Raw genomic sequence first — 14836 nt, forward strand, 5'->3', positions numbered from 1 at the left:
GTGAACCAAGTTCTCACTGGGTTGGATGACTTCTGTGCAGCATATCTAGATGATATTGCTGTCTTTAGCTCAACCTGGGAGGATCACCTGAGGAAAGTTTTGGAGGCCCTGCAAAAGGCAGGCCTCACTATCAAGGCTACTAAGTGCCAGATAGGGCAGAGTCAGGTTGTGTACCTGGGCCACCTTGTAGGTGGAGGCCAGGTTCAACCATTGGAAAGCAAGATACAGGCCATAAAGGACTGGGCTCCTCCAACCACCCAGACACAGGTCAGAGCTTTCTTGGGCCTGTCTGGTTACTATAGGAAGTTTGTCAAAAATTATGGGTCCATTGTGACACCACTTAATGACCTGACAAGCAAGAAAATGCCAAAGAAAGTTCAGTGGACAGTTAGCTGTCAAAAGGCATTTGATGACCTAAAGCAGGCCATGTGTACTGCACCTATTCTCAAGAGTCCTGACTACTCCAAAACCTTCATTGTCCAAACAGATGCATCTGAGTTGGGTGTGGGAGCTGTTCTATCTCAACTGAATATTGATGGTCATGACCAGCCCATTGCTTTTATAAGCAGAAGGCTGACAGCTAGAGAGAAACGTTGGTCAGCTATTGAGAGGGAGGCCTTTGCTGTTGTTTGGGCCCTGAAGAAGTTGAGGCCATACTTGTTTGGAACTCACTTCAAGATTCAGACCGACCATAAGCCCCTCTTATGGCTAAATCAGATGAAGGGTGAAAACCCCAAACTTCTTAGGGTGTCCATTTCCCTACAGGGGATGGACTTTACAGTGGAGCACAGACCAGGGACTGACCATGGCAATGCAGATGGTCTCTCCAGGTATTTCCACTTAGAACAGGAAGACTCACCTGGTCAAGGTTAGTTTAATGTCCCTAAGTTTGGGGGGGGGGGTTATGTAGGAGAGTGGGGTCTGCAATCCTATGGTCACCCCAGATTTTTGCTTTTTGCTTCACTGGTTTACGACTTTCCCTGGCTGCTAATCAGACCCACAGCCTAGCTGTTCTCTCTCTAAATTGACAACCATGTACTTTAGGTGCATTTACCAATTGGTACTGGGCCACCTTATCAGTCCCTGTACAGTATACCTTAGGTATCCAGGGCATAGGTGTACCCAGGGCCTACCAGGGGCTGAAGCATGTATTATGCCACCCCTGGCTGGCCATCTAAAACTGACACAACTGGCTGCACGACAGCTGGGGCACGGTGGTGTAATCACCCTTTGCTATAGATATAGTATACCTATATCTAACCCTAAAATGGACACATATCCTCCTATCAGTCACTCCTATGGCAGGCCTTAACAATCCTGAAGGCAGAGTGCTTGAATTATGTGAGATGGTGCTCTGGCATGAGCTGAGCCCGTCTGCAGCTTGCAGAACCAAGTCCTAATAGCTGTTCCATGATAACGCTATACCATATACGCTAAAGTGCATTATCAACCTCGCGGTTAAATGCTAACTCTGGTATAACATTATCAAAACATGTCGAGTAAGATGTCATACGAATTGGAATACTACCCCCTCGCCAATTCTGGCGACGGGGGTAGCATTCCACCCTTCTAAAGGGGCACGACATGTATGTAACTGTAAACCCCGGTTAAAGTTAACTCGAGCCTTGGCATCCAAAATGGATGCTGCCACCACAGACACAAGTCTGACCTCCTGCTGCTGGGAGTCCTTCCAGCGAGGGCGGCTTGGACAAAGCGTTTCCTGCCTTGTGAGGTGCTAACACCAACCCAGACAGGATTTTGTGTATTGAGGTAGAGAGGCCTGAAAGGAATGAGACATGCCTGGGGCACACAAGGTGCCCCGTGCATACACCGGTTCAAACCAGTTGCTGGGGCATCCCTGCCCCAGCTCTGGCGCGAAATCCGGACAAAGGATAGGGGGTCTAACCACCCCCCTTCCTGGTCCCACCCAGGGGAGGGACCTAGTCAGCAGTACAGCCCCCTTTAGCAGGATAAAGGTAGGAGCTGGTCCCATTCCAAATTAGATTATCCTGAACCATTCTACATGAAAAAACTCTGGACTTCGACGTTCTGCTACACAGAAGACTGAAGAATCTCCCTTGTGCGCAAGGAGTGTCCACCCTGCATCTGCAGGCACCATCAAGCGTCCAGCGGCTTCACTTTGTCGTCTTCCCTCGAGGATCCAGACTTCAGAGCCCGACGAGACCCGGATTCCCAGACCTCTCCGACCTCAACTCACATCTGCAGCACAGCTGAGATCCGTGGGTGCGACGAGACACATGGGACCGGCCATCTTGAACGAACCTGCACTTCGCTTCCAGCACGACTCCCGAGGTAAACTCGACCAAGTGCTTTGGGGACTGAGAAGCCCCAGCCCCGAGCAGCCCCTGCACCGAAGATCAGCCCTCCAGCATCCACGAGATCTGCGTGGGGCCCTTCTGCTTGCTTGCTGCTCGACGCGTTGTCTGGTCACTTGCCGGCTGGCTAGTGGCCTCCTAGACGACGAACCTTGAAATCTTTTCTGCTGGTCTGGTTGCTCCAGACTAGCACTTGCTCCCTTCCAAAAGAGGGGCACCCCGGACTCTCCTAGTCCGCACCAGACGCTTTCTCCACTCACCGCGTGGGTTGCCTTTGCCAAGGCCGATTCCGGATCCAACACCGCCGACAGCGAGAGCCTGCGTGGGACAGCTCGTGCCTCCATCCTGGTCGTCGAAGACACCTCCTGGTCCACGTGGCTGCAGAGTCAAGCGTCCACTCTTCACCTGATCGCGACGACGACATCTGGTTCCTTCCTGGTTCCACTCCAGTCACTGGCTAGTGACTGTGAACATTGTCCCCTCTGCGTTCAGGTCTTCTTCTTCACCGATCCACCCTTGGATCGCACCGGACATCTTCCTCCTGGTCGCCTGCAGCATCTTTTCTTTCAGGCTCCATTGACTTCAATGCGAGAACCCGACACACTTTGGCACCTATGCACCCGCAGCCCGTGGGTGAGGTAACGAGAGCATTTCGGTGCTCAAGGCTAGTTTAACTGTCCTAGTGTCCAGTTCCACTGTCGTTTTAGTCCTACCTAGTCAGGATTGTCCGTACTCACCTTTAACTTGAACTGTACTGTCCATAGACGTTGTTACGCATCCCGCGTGTGAGTTCACACTCTGCACCCGCGTCCCGTGGGCCTCCTATTACTTACCTAAGGTTAGGATAGCGTAGTCCCAGCGGTCCTCCAGCCTCTGGACAGCTCCATTCTTTTTATCGACTCTCACATTCCACTTACTTAGTATATGGTTTGTCGTGCCTCTAAGGCACCATTGTAATTTTGTGCAACTTGTCGTATTTTTCTTAAGAGATTGTCATGTGCTTAGCCCTCTGACCTCATAAAGAGTTCAGAGGTGTTGTTATTAATAAATATACTGTTTATTTTCATAACAACCTGTGTGGTGTCCTTTCATCTGGTATTCAAGGGGTTATATTGTGGTAAAACAGCTGGCTTCACATGCCAAAAGAGTTTAGCCAAGACTGCTTTGTCCATGCTACTATTAGGATAGCTGGTCTTTAAGGTTGACTTACAACCAATCACCATAAGGGTTGTTTGGACTGATACAAGGTGATCACTAGAACTAGTGAGCATCATATATCAGGCCAACTTCTCACAGTGTCATCCCAGCGTCCGTCCCCTACGTCAGAAGCCAGAAACCTCTGATTCCGTCTGTGGCATCTCCCTACACCATGGCCCCAAGGGTGTCGCTCGCCAGCTGGTAGGTCCTGTAGTTTGTCTCCGAAGTCTTATACTCGTTCGGCGGAGGGCACGGGTTCCCCTCAGGATGTGCCCCCCCCCCCCTCCGGTCGCCACCCTACCTGCCGTCTCCCGGCAGAGGGCGACTAGGGCCCGAATGACAGCCTACGCTGTGGCTCTGCAGGCTTCTTTGGCCCCTCCTCCACCTCCTGAGACGTCCGCAGATCCCTTGCCTCGTGCTTGGCCTTCCGCGGAGTCGCCGGCGGCTTCAGTTACGAAGGTTTCAGCTTCAGGTTGTAGGAGGATGGTGTCGTCGAGGGGTAGTCCTTCGGGGCTCCACTCTTCGACCCGTGGCGTCCCTGCCTCACAGCAAATCCCTATGGGGCTCCCTGTGGCGTCGCAGGAGGTCGCCGGGACTCAGGGCTTGTCCCCGAGTCCCTCTCAGCCCTCTGAGCAGGTGGCTGCCTTACCAGAGGCCGAGCCAGTGTTGTTTTGGCGCCAGAGGCTTTCCTCCCCGGCCCTGGCAGTGCCGCGGGTGGAGGCCGGGGCCGGGCCTGGGGTGCCTTATGGGGACTTGGGGGCGTCCTGCCACGGATGATCCGGTGCCTCAGCCGCTCCTGCATCACCAACGTCCTGCTCCGCACGACAAAGTCTGCCTTTCCTTCAACCCTTCTACTCAAGGCTCTATTCTGCAGACTGCCTTTCCGTCCTTGCCTGTGGTGTTGTTTCCTCCGTCTCGGCCCGTTGGTTGGATTCATGGGGGCGTAATATCTTTGCTTCTTCCAGTGCTGCCTTGCGGGCCCTCAACACTCTTGTGTGTTGGCGAGGGCTACTTCCAGCCTGTGGGATTCTGTGGAGTACCTTCTTTCTCATGTCTCTCATGAGGGTGCCCGTGCTGATCTACGGCACCATTTGTTGGATGGTAAGGAGTTGGCCGCGTTTATTCTTCATACGGCCTTGGATGTTGCCGATGCTCTGGGCCGCACTATGGCCACTTCTGTGGCTTTCGGTCACCATGCTTGGCTGCGGGATGCTGTTTTTCCTTAGAACATTAGCACGGGTCTGGTTGACCTGCCCTTTGATGGGGTCCTTTTGTTTAACACTCATGCGGACTCCGCCATTCAGCGTCTTCTTGCGGGCCTCCGTCCTCCGCACCCTACGTAACCTGGCTTGTTGATCTTCAGGGGCTTGATGGGAGGTGTTATCCCACCTGCTCCTGGGTTCTGTTGTTTTGAGTGGTCCATATAGATGGACCACTCAAAACATGTTTTGTATGCTTGACGTGCCTTCGGGGTCCCTTGGTTGGTCCCTCTCTTCTGTTGGCTGCTGGTTCAGCCCTTTTGGCAAATGTGTATTTCTTGGCCGATTTGCTAAGCCGTCTGTGGTTCCTACCGCAGATCTTATGTTCTTGTACTCGGACGCCGCATTTTTTCCCTAAGAGTGGTTCTCATGTTTTTTTTGGGACGTGTCATACCCTAAGTGGGGTACTTGTAGCTATTGTATAGCTCTCTCCTACGCTGTGGGGGGGGTGTGGATCCACTTGTGGGCTCCTCGCCTTTCCTGGCATTGCTGTATACTGCTGATGCAGTTCTTTGTTCTCGACTGGGTGTAGCTTGCACTGCTCCAGGGTCTGTCGTTTCAGTATTTGCTACATCGTTGGACCGGTTTTGGCATGCTGTTTGCAGCTTTGTGCCGTGGTGTTCCGCCCTTTTTGTCCAGCATTTGGAGCCTGTCCTCTGCCTGGTGTTCCAGGGGGGATAGGATTTCATGGTATTTTCCTGGATTCTGGTGCACGGCTTGTCCGTCCTTCGTTTTTCCCCTCCTCTTCTCTTTTTCGTGGGTCAGCTATGTCCAAAACAATCTCCCTTTTGGGGTTGTTTTGGATTTCATCGGCCCTTGCCTTCGTCTTGCGCGCTCTGCTTCATAGTACTTGCCAGTGGTGGCTGCGCACACCTGCTCTTTCTGGTCCACGACCGGTGGCCTTGGGGTGGGCCGTTGTGCTCCTGCCTCTCGGTCTGCTAGAGCCTTGTGAAACTTCGTCTCTTCTCACGCCTGTCTTTCTTGACTGTGGAGTCCTTCCTGCCTTGTCTGCTGCCTTGGGGCTGTGGCCGGTTCAGCTGTCCCTTTCACTGTGTGTGGGTGTTTTCCGGTGAGGGGCTTGCCTCCACTTCTACCTCTACTCCTTGGAGTTTTGGGGTCATTCTTTCTTCCTCTGTACTCCTCTGCCGTTGTCTGTCCCTTCAGGGCTTTCTGGTAGATGGTCCTCGTACCTTGGCTGGGCGTGGGGCTGTCCTGCCCTCCCCTTGCCTCGCGCTTGCTTCCTTCTGCTTGTTGGGGGGGCTGAGCCGCCCTTTTTGTCCCCTATGCACGTCCCCTGCCGGGGCCCTGGGTTCCTTCCTACTGGGTGGTTCTCTCACAGGCCCTCCTCCTTTCTGGGTTCGGCTAGGGTATCTATTCTAAGTTAAGGAATCTGCGGCTAGTAGTCTCTATCAGATGTACGAGTTACTTACCTTCAGACTTCACCCAACTGCTCCTTAGTCTCAATTTTACCCAGCACGTTCAAGGCCCTACCCACATCCGGGGCCACACCCTGGATCAGATCTGGACACTTAACATCCCAATGTCTACCCCTATCATTTTGCCCTGTTCCTGGTCGGATCATTCTTTGCTTACCTTCTCTTTGGACCTGAGCCATACAATATCTCCTCTTTTTCCCAAAAACACCTGGGCTAGGAGTTGGCACAAAGTCGATATTCCTTCTCTTCGTAACTCGCTAGCTGCCTCCTGCCCAGCCCTTTCGGGCTCGGACCCTCGCTTACAAGCCACCACATTAGATCAGTGGCTCACCAATGCCTGTGACCCGGTGGCCCCTTTGAAGCGTACTACCATCAACCGCACCCATAATGCCAACAAATGGTTTAGCGCCGCTCTCAAAGCCAAGAAATTGGAGCTAAGGCAGACCGAACGAGCCTGGAAAAGAGCATATTGCCCCGCCCACAGACAACTCTTAATCACAGTGCTCAAAGAATATAAAGCTGCCATTTTGACAGCCAAGGCCGAGTACTTCTCTGAGCGTATTTTAGCGGCCGAATGTCAATCTCGCGAGATATTTTCCACCGTCCACGAACTGCCATCTTCGGATAGAACCTCACCCATGATCCCCCCCTCCCAGGTCTTATGTGACTCGCTCAATGAGTTCTTCATTGATAAGATTGCCCTTATTAAAGCCAATATTCCCCCTCCCCCTCCCACCTTCTCTCCCCCTCAGCCACCTGACAATAATCGTTCCCTTACCACTATCCCCCCACTCACGAGAGAATCCCTGCTTTTGCTACTTAGGCGTGTTAAATCGGGCTCCCCAGCTGACATCGGCCCGGCACGCATCCTCTGTCAGCTTTTCTCGGCGTGCCCTGCCCCCGCCATTGCTCTTTTGAACAACTGTTTTACTTCTGGCATTGTTCCAGCCCCCTTTAAGACTGCTATAATTTTCCCTATATTAAAAAAAACAGGCGCCGATCCTTCTCTTCCGGCAAACTACCGCCCCATATCCCTTCTTCCCTATCTGGGAAAGGTAGCAGAGTCTCACGTCACCCAGGCACTTAGCTCTTTCATAGAGAGCAGCAACTACCTCGCACCCTGCCAGGCGGGCTTCCGCCCCTGCATTCCACAGAGAAGGTGGTCATCTCAGTCACGGACCAGCTCAGGGAGGGACTCAACACCAACATCCCCCAGGCCCTGGTTCTCCTTGACCTGTCCGCCGCCTTTTACACGGTAGACCATTCCATCCTTCTGTCTCGTGTCAGGGCGGCGGGCATAGGTGACCAGGCTCTTACCTGGATAGGATCCTTCCTGGAGGGACGCACACAGGCGGTCCATCTTGCCGAACTTTCGGCCCCACCTACCAGGGTGAAATGCGGGGTTCCCCAGGGCTCTTCTCTCTCCCCCCTTTTATTTAACCTCTATATATTCCCTCTTATTTTTGCACTTCAACAAATGGAGGTCACAGTCTACAACTATGCTGATGACCTCCAACTCATCTTTAATTTTTCCGTTCCTTCATTAGGAGCCTCCCGCTTCCAGTCTGTCCTGCTGTTTATCCGGGCTTGGATGAATGCAAACCATCTCAAACTCAACCCGGATAAAACGGAGCTGATACTGACTGGAGGCGGGGTCAACCCCTGGTCGCCTTCCTTCTGGCCCCCTTCCTTCAGCCCCCCTCCACTCCTTGCCACTCGGTTAAGACCCTTGGAATTACGCTCAACCACCGCTTAACACTCCACACCCATATCAGTTCTGTTGTCTCCTCCTGTTTTTTTACTTTACGTATTATTAGGAAAGTATCCCGGTTCTTCTCCCCCTCAGCACTCAAATTGATTGTTATGGCCATGGTCTTATCCAAGATCGATTACGGGAACATCATTTACAATGGTGCCCCCGCCTATGCACTCCAACGCCTCCAGACGGTGCAGAACCAGGCAGCCCGCCTGGTGCATGGCCTACCGAAACATCATCACTCCTCCCCCTTCTCATTGCCCTTCATTGGCTACCAATCAAACAGAGAGCCCTTTTTAAGCTTGGCTGCCTTACCTTTCAAGCCCGGGCGGGCACTGCTCCAGCGTTCATCAATTCTGCTATCATCAATTACTGCCCTGCTAGAGACCTCCGCTCCTCCGCCAAATCCCTGTTAGTCATCCCCCGGTTCATGAAAAAACGATCCGGTGGCCAGAAATTTTCAGTACTTGCACCCACCTTCTGGAACTCCCTCCCCCCCCCTCTCAGATCCTCCCCCTCCTACAAGGATTTCGCAAGGCTCTTAAGACCTTCCTATTCCAGCAAGCTTTCAGCCCATAGCCCTCAATGTCTCCCTCAGTTTGAAATCCTATAGCGCCAAGAAACTGCTTAGTGAATGTGCGCTCTATAAACAACTAAAAATTCAAATTCAGTAACGATGTATCTGGTAGAGACGATTCTAACCGCAGATTCCTTCACGACCGCTCTACCTCCCCGTTCAGCGAGGACCTCCAGCTTGGTCTTTTGCACTCGCCTGCCTCCAGGTACTTTTGTCTCTGCCCTCTTTCACTTCCTCCCTCCTTCATTCTGTTTGTTTGATCCTTTCTTCCTTTCTTTTGATTTGTTGGTGAATTCTTGGGTACTTCTGCGTCCCTGCACTCTGGTCTTTCAGTGTGAGGCCTACTCGTGCTCTTCCCCCTTTGCATTGCTTGATGTTTCTGACTCCTCTGCAGTCCTCCGAGTTGGGCCGTGCCTCGGGCCTTAGCTCTTTACAGGGAATGTGCCTCTCCTTGTTGGTGTTGTGTTGGGGGGTAAATTATTGTTATTCTTCTGTTCTGGCCTTGTTGTCCTTCACTGTTTATAGACTGCGGTTGCAGGCCTCTTAGTCTGCTGTGACGTTTTTCACATGATTTTCTGCCCCCTGTGAGGATGTTGTATGTACTTGCAGGGTTGCTTCGCAGTAGCTGTACTCTGCTCTTCCCTTCAATGACTTTTGGTGCCACAGTATCTGAAAGAAACAGGTTAGTGTTAGATTCCTCACCTTAGAATATCCCCAGGCGTCAGACTGGATCCGGAAAGTTTTGTGTAGCAGTACCCCTACGCGTCGGTAGGCGTCCTCTGCGGCTCCGAGTCCGTCGTTAGCGCCGGGATGACGTCGTCGGAGTACTTAGACGCCGCCCTTGTGCGCTGACGTCAGTTTTCTTTTTTCCGCGCCAGCAAGCGCAGATCCGGAAAAAGCAGTACTCCTTAGTCACTTTTTGACTAACTTTTTCAATCTTTTTGATCCTGTTTCGAGTCGTAAGTCTATCGGTGCTGGTAGGGATGCCCTGGTTCAAGCCCTGTGCCGATTGCAACCGACTCATGTCGGTTACCGACTCCCATCGCTGGTGCCTGTATTGCCTTGGGACCGACCATGATGACAAGTCGTGCCCCGACTGCCGGGCCTTGATGTCGAAGGCTAGGCGGGAGCGGTCCTGTAAGCGCCTCGAGCTCCGGCAGTTGGCCCGCGCCGTTCACGGTCCAGGTCGAGGAGGAGGTTGAAGGACTGGTCGCGGGGCCACAGTCATCGCAGCTCGGCGAGTCGACACTATTTATCGGGCTCCAAGTCCTCCGGTAAGAGGCACAAGAAGTCGAAGAAACGACATTGCGCGATGCGGCCGGGGGTTCGGGCGACACTGCCCACGCGGCTCCGCCGGAGCCGCAGGCGCCGCTGCCAGCTCCATACCCGCCGGTCCCTGGGCTGAACGTGACGCCGAAGGAGATCGATGCCTTCCTCATGGCCATGAGGTCGCTCTCTCCTCCGTCGGGTCCCGCTGTGGCGCCTTCGGACCCCGCGGCCCCGACTGGGAGCCCAAGTGGGCCGGTTGCTTTGGCCCGGCGCCGTTGACGACTTTGGTCCCGACGCCGCAGGGCCCCACCGGATCCGGGTTGCCGCTGGTCGACCTTACGCCCCCTCCGCCGGCGCCGCCCCCCAGGGTGTCGCCCCCGACGCGGTCCCTGGACAACGTCGTCCCCGGTCCCTCCCTCGGTCCTGATCCGGCGTCAAACCGGCGTCACTCGACGCCGAGAGAAGAGCAATTTTTCTATGATCCGGCCCCATCCTTTGCACCTGCCTATCAGGAGATGGGAGACGAGGGGGATTGGGAGGGGTCTGAGGACTCTCTGGCACGAGAGTTTCAGTCGTATCAGGACTGGGCAGTTGATCTAGGGGAGGCCAGTGGTTTGCACACTTTGCCAGACACTGGCTTTGTCTCCCTCCTACCGTGGCAACGGAGGAGGGGGCTGCTTACAGCATGGTGCTGACAAGGGCTGCCTAGGCCTTGGGTCTTGAGCTCCCCGTCGCGACTGTGAGAACTAGCCTCCTCACTGAGGTCCTTAAACCGCAGGCAAGCTCTTTGGAGCCTCTACTGCCGTTTAATGAGACCCTTACTGACGTTCTGTTGGGCACTTGGTCCAGGCCCGCTACTGATCCCCCTGTAGATCGGAACGTGGCCAGGCGCCACCACCCGGCCCCGGGTGACCCTAGCTTCATGTCCACCCACCCCACCCCCGAGAGCCTGGTTATCCAGGCCTCTAACTGCCAGACCGCATTCCCAACCGCTCCACCTGATCGGGAATCCAAAAGGTATGAGCAGTTTGGTAAGAAGCTGTTCTCCTCACTTAGTTTGGGGTTGCGGTCGGTCAACACGTCTTGCCTTTTGGGCCGTTATACCCACTCTCTGTGGGACATTGTCACGGACGTGCTGTCAGCTTGCCCGGAGGAGGCCCGGGTCCAACTCGCTCAAGCCCTTGCGGAAGGGCAGGATACAGCACGGTACTCTATCCGATGTGGGCTGGACACCACGGACTCGCTGGGCAGGGCGATTTCCACGACGGCGGCCGTTCGCCGCGACGCCTGGCTGAGGTCCGCCAACTTTTTGGCTGATGTCCAGAATTCCCTCATGGACATGTCATTTGATGTCCGACGCCTCTTTGGCGACAAAGCAGACATTGCGCTTGAGCGTTTCAAGGACTCCAGGACTACGGCCAAGTCCTTGGGCCTGTCGGGCCAGCGCCAGCAAACTTCTGCCTTTCGCTCCTTTCGTGGCCAAGGAAGGGGCGCCCCCTCACGTCCTGCCAGCCACGGGCCGCAGACTAACATCCAGCGCGGCGGCGGACGTGGTAACTGTAGGAGAGTAGGGTCTGCTTCCTATGGTCACCACTACTTTTTGCTTTTGCTTTACTGGTTTTCGACTTAGATGTGGCTGTGGGCCTGCTAAGCAGACCCACAGCCCAGATGCACTCTCTCTAAATTTAAACCATGTACTCTAGGTACATACCAATTGGGAATTGGTTCACCTTGTCAACCCCTGTAGAAGTGTACCCTAGGTACTCAGGGCATAGGTGTAACCAAGGCGTACCAGGGGCTGCAGCATGTATTATGCCACCCTTGGCTGGCCACTCAAACTGGCACAACTTGCTGATCACTCAGCTAGGGCAAGGTCGTGTAATCACCTCTTGCTTAGGTATAGTATTCCTATATCTACCCTTATATATAGACACACAGTAACCAATAAGTCACTCCTATGGCAGGCCTTAACAATCCTGGAGGCAGAGTGCTTGGTTATGTGTGAGATGGTGCTCTAGCATGAGCTGAGCCTGTCTCCAGCTTGCGGAACCATGTCCTTATAGCTGTTCTATGATTTCGCCATACCATATACTCTTAAGTGCATTATAATCCTCGCGGTTGAATGCTAACTTTGGTTTGGCTTTATCTAAACATGTTGTGTAAGGTGTCATATGCTTTGTAATACTATCCCCTCGCCAATTCTGGCGACGGGGGTAGCATTCCACCCTTCTAGAGGGAGAAGACATGTTGTTGCTGACTATCCCGGTTAAAGTTAACCAGAGCCCCAGCGCCACAAAATGGACGCTGCTGCCACAGACACAAGTCTGACCTCCTGCTGCTGGGAGTCCTTCCAGTCACGGAGGTTTGGACAATAGGTTTCCTGCCTGGAGAGGTGCGAGCACCATCCCAGACAGGACTTTGTGTATTGGGACAGGGAGGGCTGAATAGAATGAGACACTGCCTGGGGCACACTAGGTGCTCCATGCATACCCCAGTTCAAACCGGTTGCTGGGGCACTCCAGCCCCAGCTCTGGCGCGAAACTGCACAAAGGAAAGGGGGTGTAACCACCCCCTTCCTGGTCCCACCCATAGGAGGGACCTAGAAAGTAATCCAGCCCCTTTTGGCTGTATAAAGGTAGGAGCTGAACCCCAGGACTTTAGATTTGATCCTGAACTGAAACTTGAAACAAAACTCTGGACCTTCGACGTTCTGCTGAAGACTGAAGAATCTCCCTTGTGGCCAAGGAGTGACCACCCTGGGCAACTAGGCACCATCCAGCAAATCAACGGCTTGCTTTGTCGACGCTCCCGCCGGGACCCGAGCTCAGAACCTGTCAAGACCCAGACTTCCAGACCTCTCTGACCCTCTCTTCCCGTATGCAGCATAGCTGAGATCCGTGGAGACGACGAGACACGTGGGACTGGCCATCTTGAAAAGTCCACGACTTGCTAACTGTGCAGCTCCTGAGGTATCCTCGAAGATGTGCACTGGGGATTGAGAAGCCCCGAATCCGAGCTCCACCTGCACCGAAGATCAGCCCTCCACACTCCACGAGTTCTGCCTGGGGCCCTTCTGCTTGTGTTCTGCTCGACGCGTTGTCTGGTTGCTAGCCCGTTGGCTAGTAGCCTCTGTGACGACAATTCTTTTGAATCACCTCGCTGGTCTGGTTGCTCCAGACTGGCCCTTGCCTCCCTCCAAAGGTGAGGCACCTCAGACCCTCCTGGTCTGCACCAGATGCCTTTTGTGTATCTTGCGTGTGTTGCCTTTGCTTAGGCTTGTTGGCTCCAATCCGTAAGTCGACCCCTCCATCTGCGAGAACCTTCGTGGGACAGCTCCTCTCCAGCACCTGGTCGTCCTCGATGCCTCCTGGTCCGCGTGGGTGCAAAGACAAGCTTCAGGACAGCACCTGATTGCTCCTCAACGACACCTGGTTCCTTCCTGGTTCCACCGGTCACTGGCTAGTGACCTAGACTCTGTCCCCTCTGCTTTCAGGTCTTCTTCATCCTCGATCCACCCTTGGATCCACCCGGACATCTTCCTCCTGGTCGCCTGCAGCATCTTTCTTCACAGGCTCCATAGACTTCAACGGCAAAACCCGACACATCTTCACACCTATGCACCCGTTTCCTGTGGGTGAGGTAACGCGAGTACTTCGGTGCTCTCAAGGGTATTGACTACCAAGTGTCTAGGTTTTTAGTTGTTTCCGTCTAGCTAGACTGGAAGTGTCCTAAATCTCCATTTACGTACCTTCTAAGTTCCCATTGACTTTCTATTGACTCTCGCGTGAGTGTACTGACACTGCACGCGCCGCCTGTGGGCCTCCTACTACTAACCTAAGGTTCAGATAGTGTAGCCCCAGCGATTCTCTAGGCCCTAGGCCTTTCCTTTTCCCGAGTCGTGGTTCTTATACCACTTAGTATACGGTTTTACGCGCCCCTAGCGCCTAACTGTAAATTGTGCTATTTAAAGTATTTCTAAGAGTAACTTGTTATGTGCTTTGGCCTCTGATCTCATAGAGAGTTCAGAGGAGTGTGTTAGTGAATAAATACATATATATTTTATATATATTCTGTGTGGTGTCCTTTCATTTGGTATTCAAGGGGTTACATATGGTAAAACAGCTGGCTTTACACGCCCTCAAGAGTCTTTTAGCCTAAGACTGTTCTGTCCACGCTACCACTAGGATAGCTGGTCTATAAGGTTGACTTACAACCATAACCATAAGGGTTGTTTGGACTGGTGCAAGGTGATCACTAGAATAGTGAACATCATATACCAGGCCAACCTCTCACACTGGGCATATTTTGAGTTGTGAACCTGTGCTTGCTTTATACCTACCTCCTCTCTGAGAAGCTTTGGACTGCTCAACCTACGCTACCACTGAAAGTCAGGTGCTGAAGGAGTACTTGGCCCTGCTACTCTGAATACATAGTAGGGCCATCCGTAGTAAAAGGCCTCAACCACCGCGGTTGGGCCAGTAGTTCCTTCTTGTCCCATATGCCTATTAAAGGGGTTCTGACTGCAGCATTTGAACATTTACGTGAGAAAAGCTTCAAATACTGTGTTACTGTCTGTGTTCCGTTTAATCAAGTCACTTTCAAGCTTTGTAGGGTTAAGTGAACCTACTCCTCGGAAATGTATACATTGGTAAAGTTAATGAGAGAAATAAATGGGGATATTTTACAATATGGTATGTTGCATGTTCTTGCTTTATGTAAAATGTAATTTAATAATTGGTGTGTGTTTCGGTTCCATTAAACATTATTTTATCTTGCATAGATTGGAGACTCTTGGCAGCAAGATGCAGTGGAATTACTTAGAGAGTTTCTAATGAAGAGATGTGTTTACGTCCATCCTGTGGTAATGTACATTTGATTTTTTAACTATAATCTTTCTTAGAGATACAGGGGGCCAACACACAAAACTCCTTAAAAGTTGAATATCTGCTTCTTTAGGTTTGCTCATACACTTGAAATAAAATAGTAATTGTTTGGGGATTCACAAA

General features: G+C 52.7%; 1 protein-coding gene across 1 annotated transcript in view; it reads left to right on the forward strand.

Annotated features, from left to right (window-relative positions):
* RNF17 (ring finger protein 17) overlaps positions 1-14836 on the forward strand; it is a 3010943-nt gene that overhangs the window by 2359854 nt on the left and 636253 nt on the right. Inside the window, exon 32 of the mRNA XM_078657063.1 lies at positions 14611-14691. Within this exon, the coding sequence (XP_078513189.1) occupies positions 14611-14691 (81 nt within the window). The remainder of the gene's footprint in view (positions 1-14610; positions 14692-14836) is intronic.

The sequence above is a fragment of the Lissotriton helveticus genome, chromosome 8 (assembly GCF_964261635.1).
Source record: "Lissotriton helveticus chromosome 8, aLisHel1.1, whole genome shotgun sequence".
Lineage (NCBI taxonomy): Eukaryota > Metazoa > Chordata > Amphibia > Caudata > Salamandridae > Lissotriton > Lissotriton helveticus.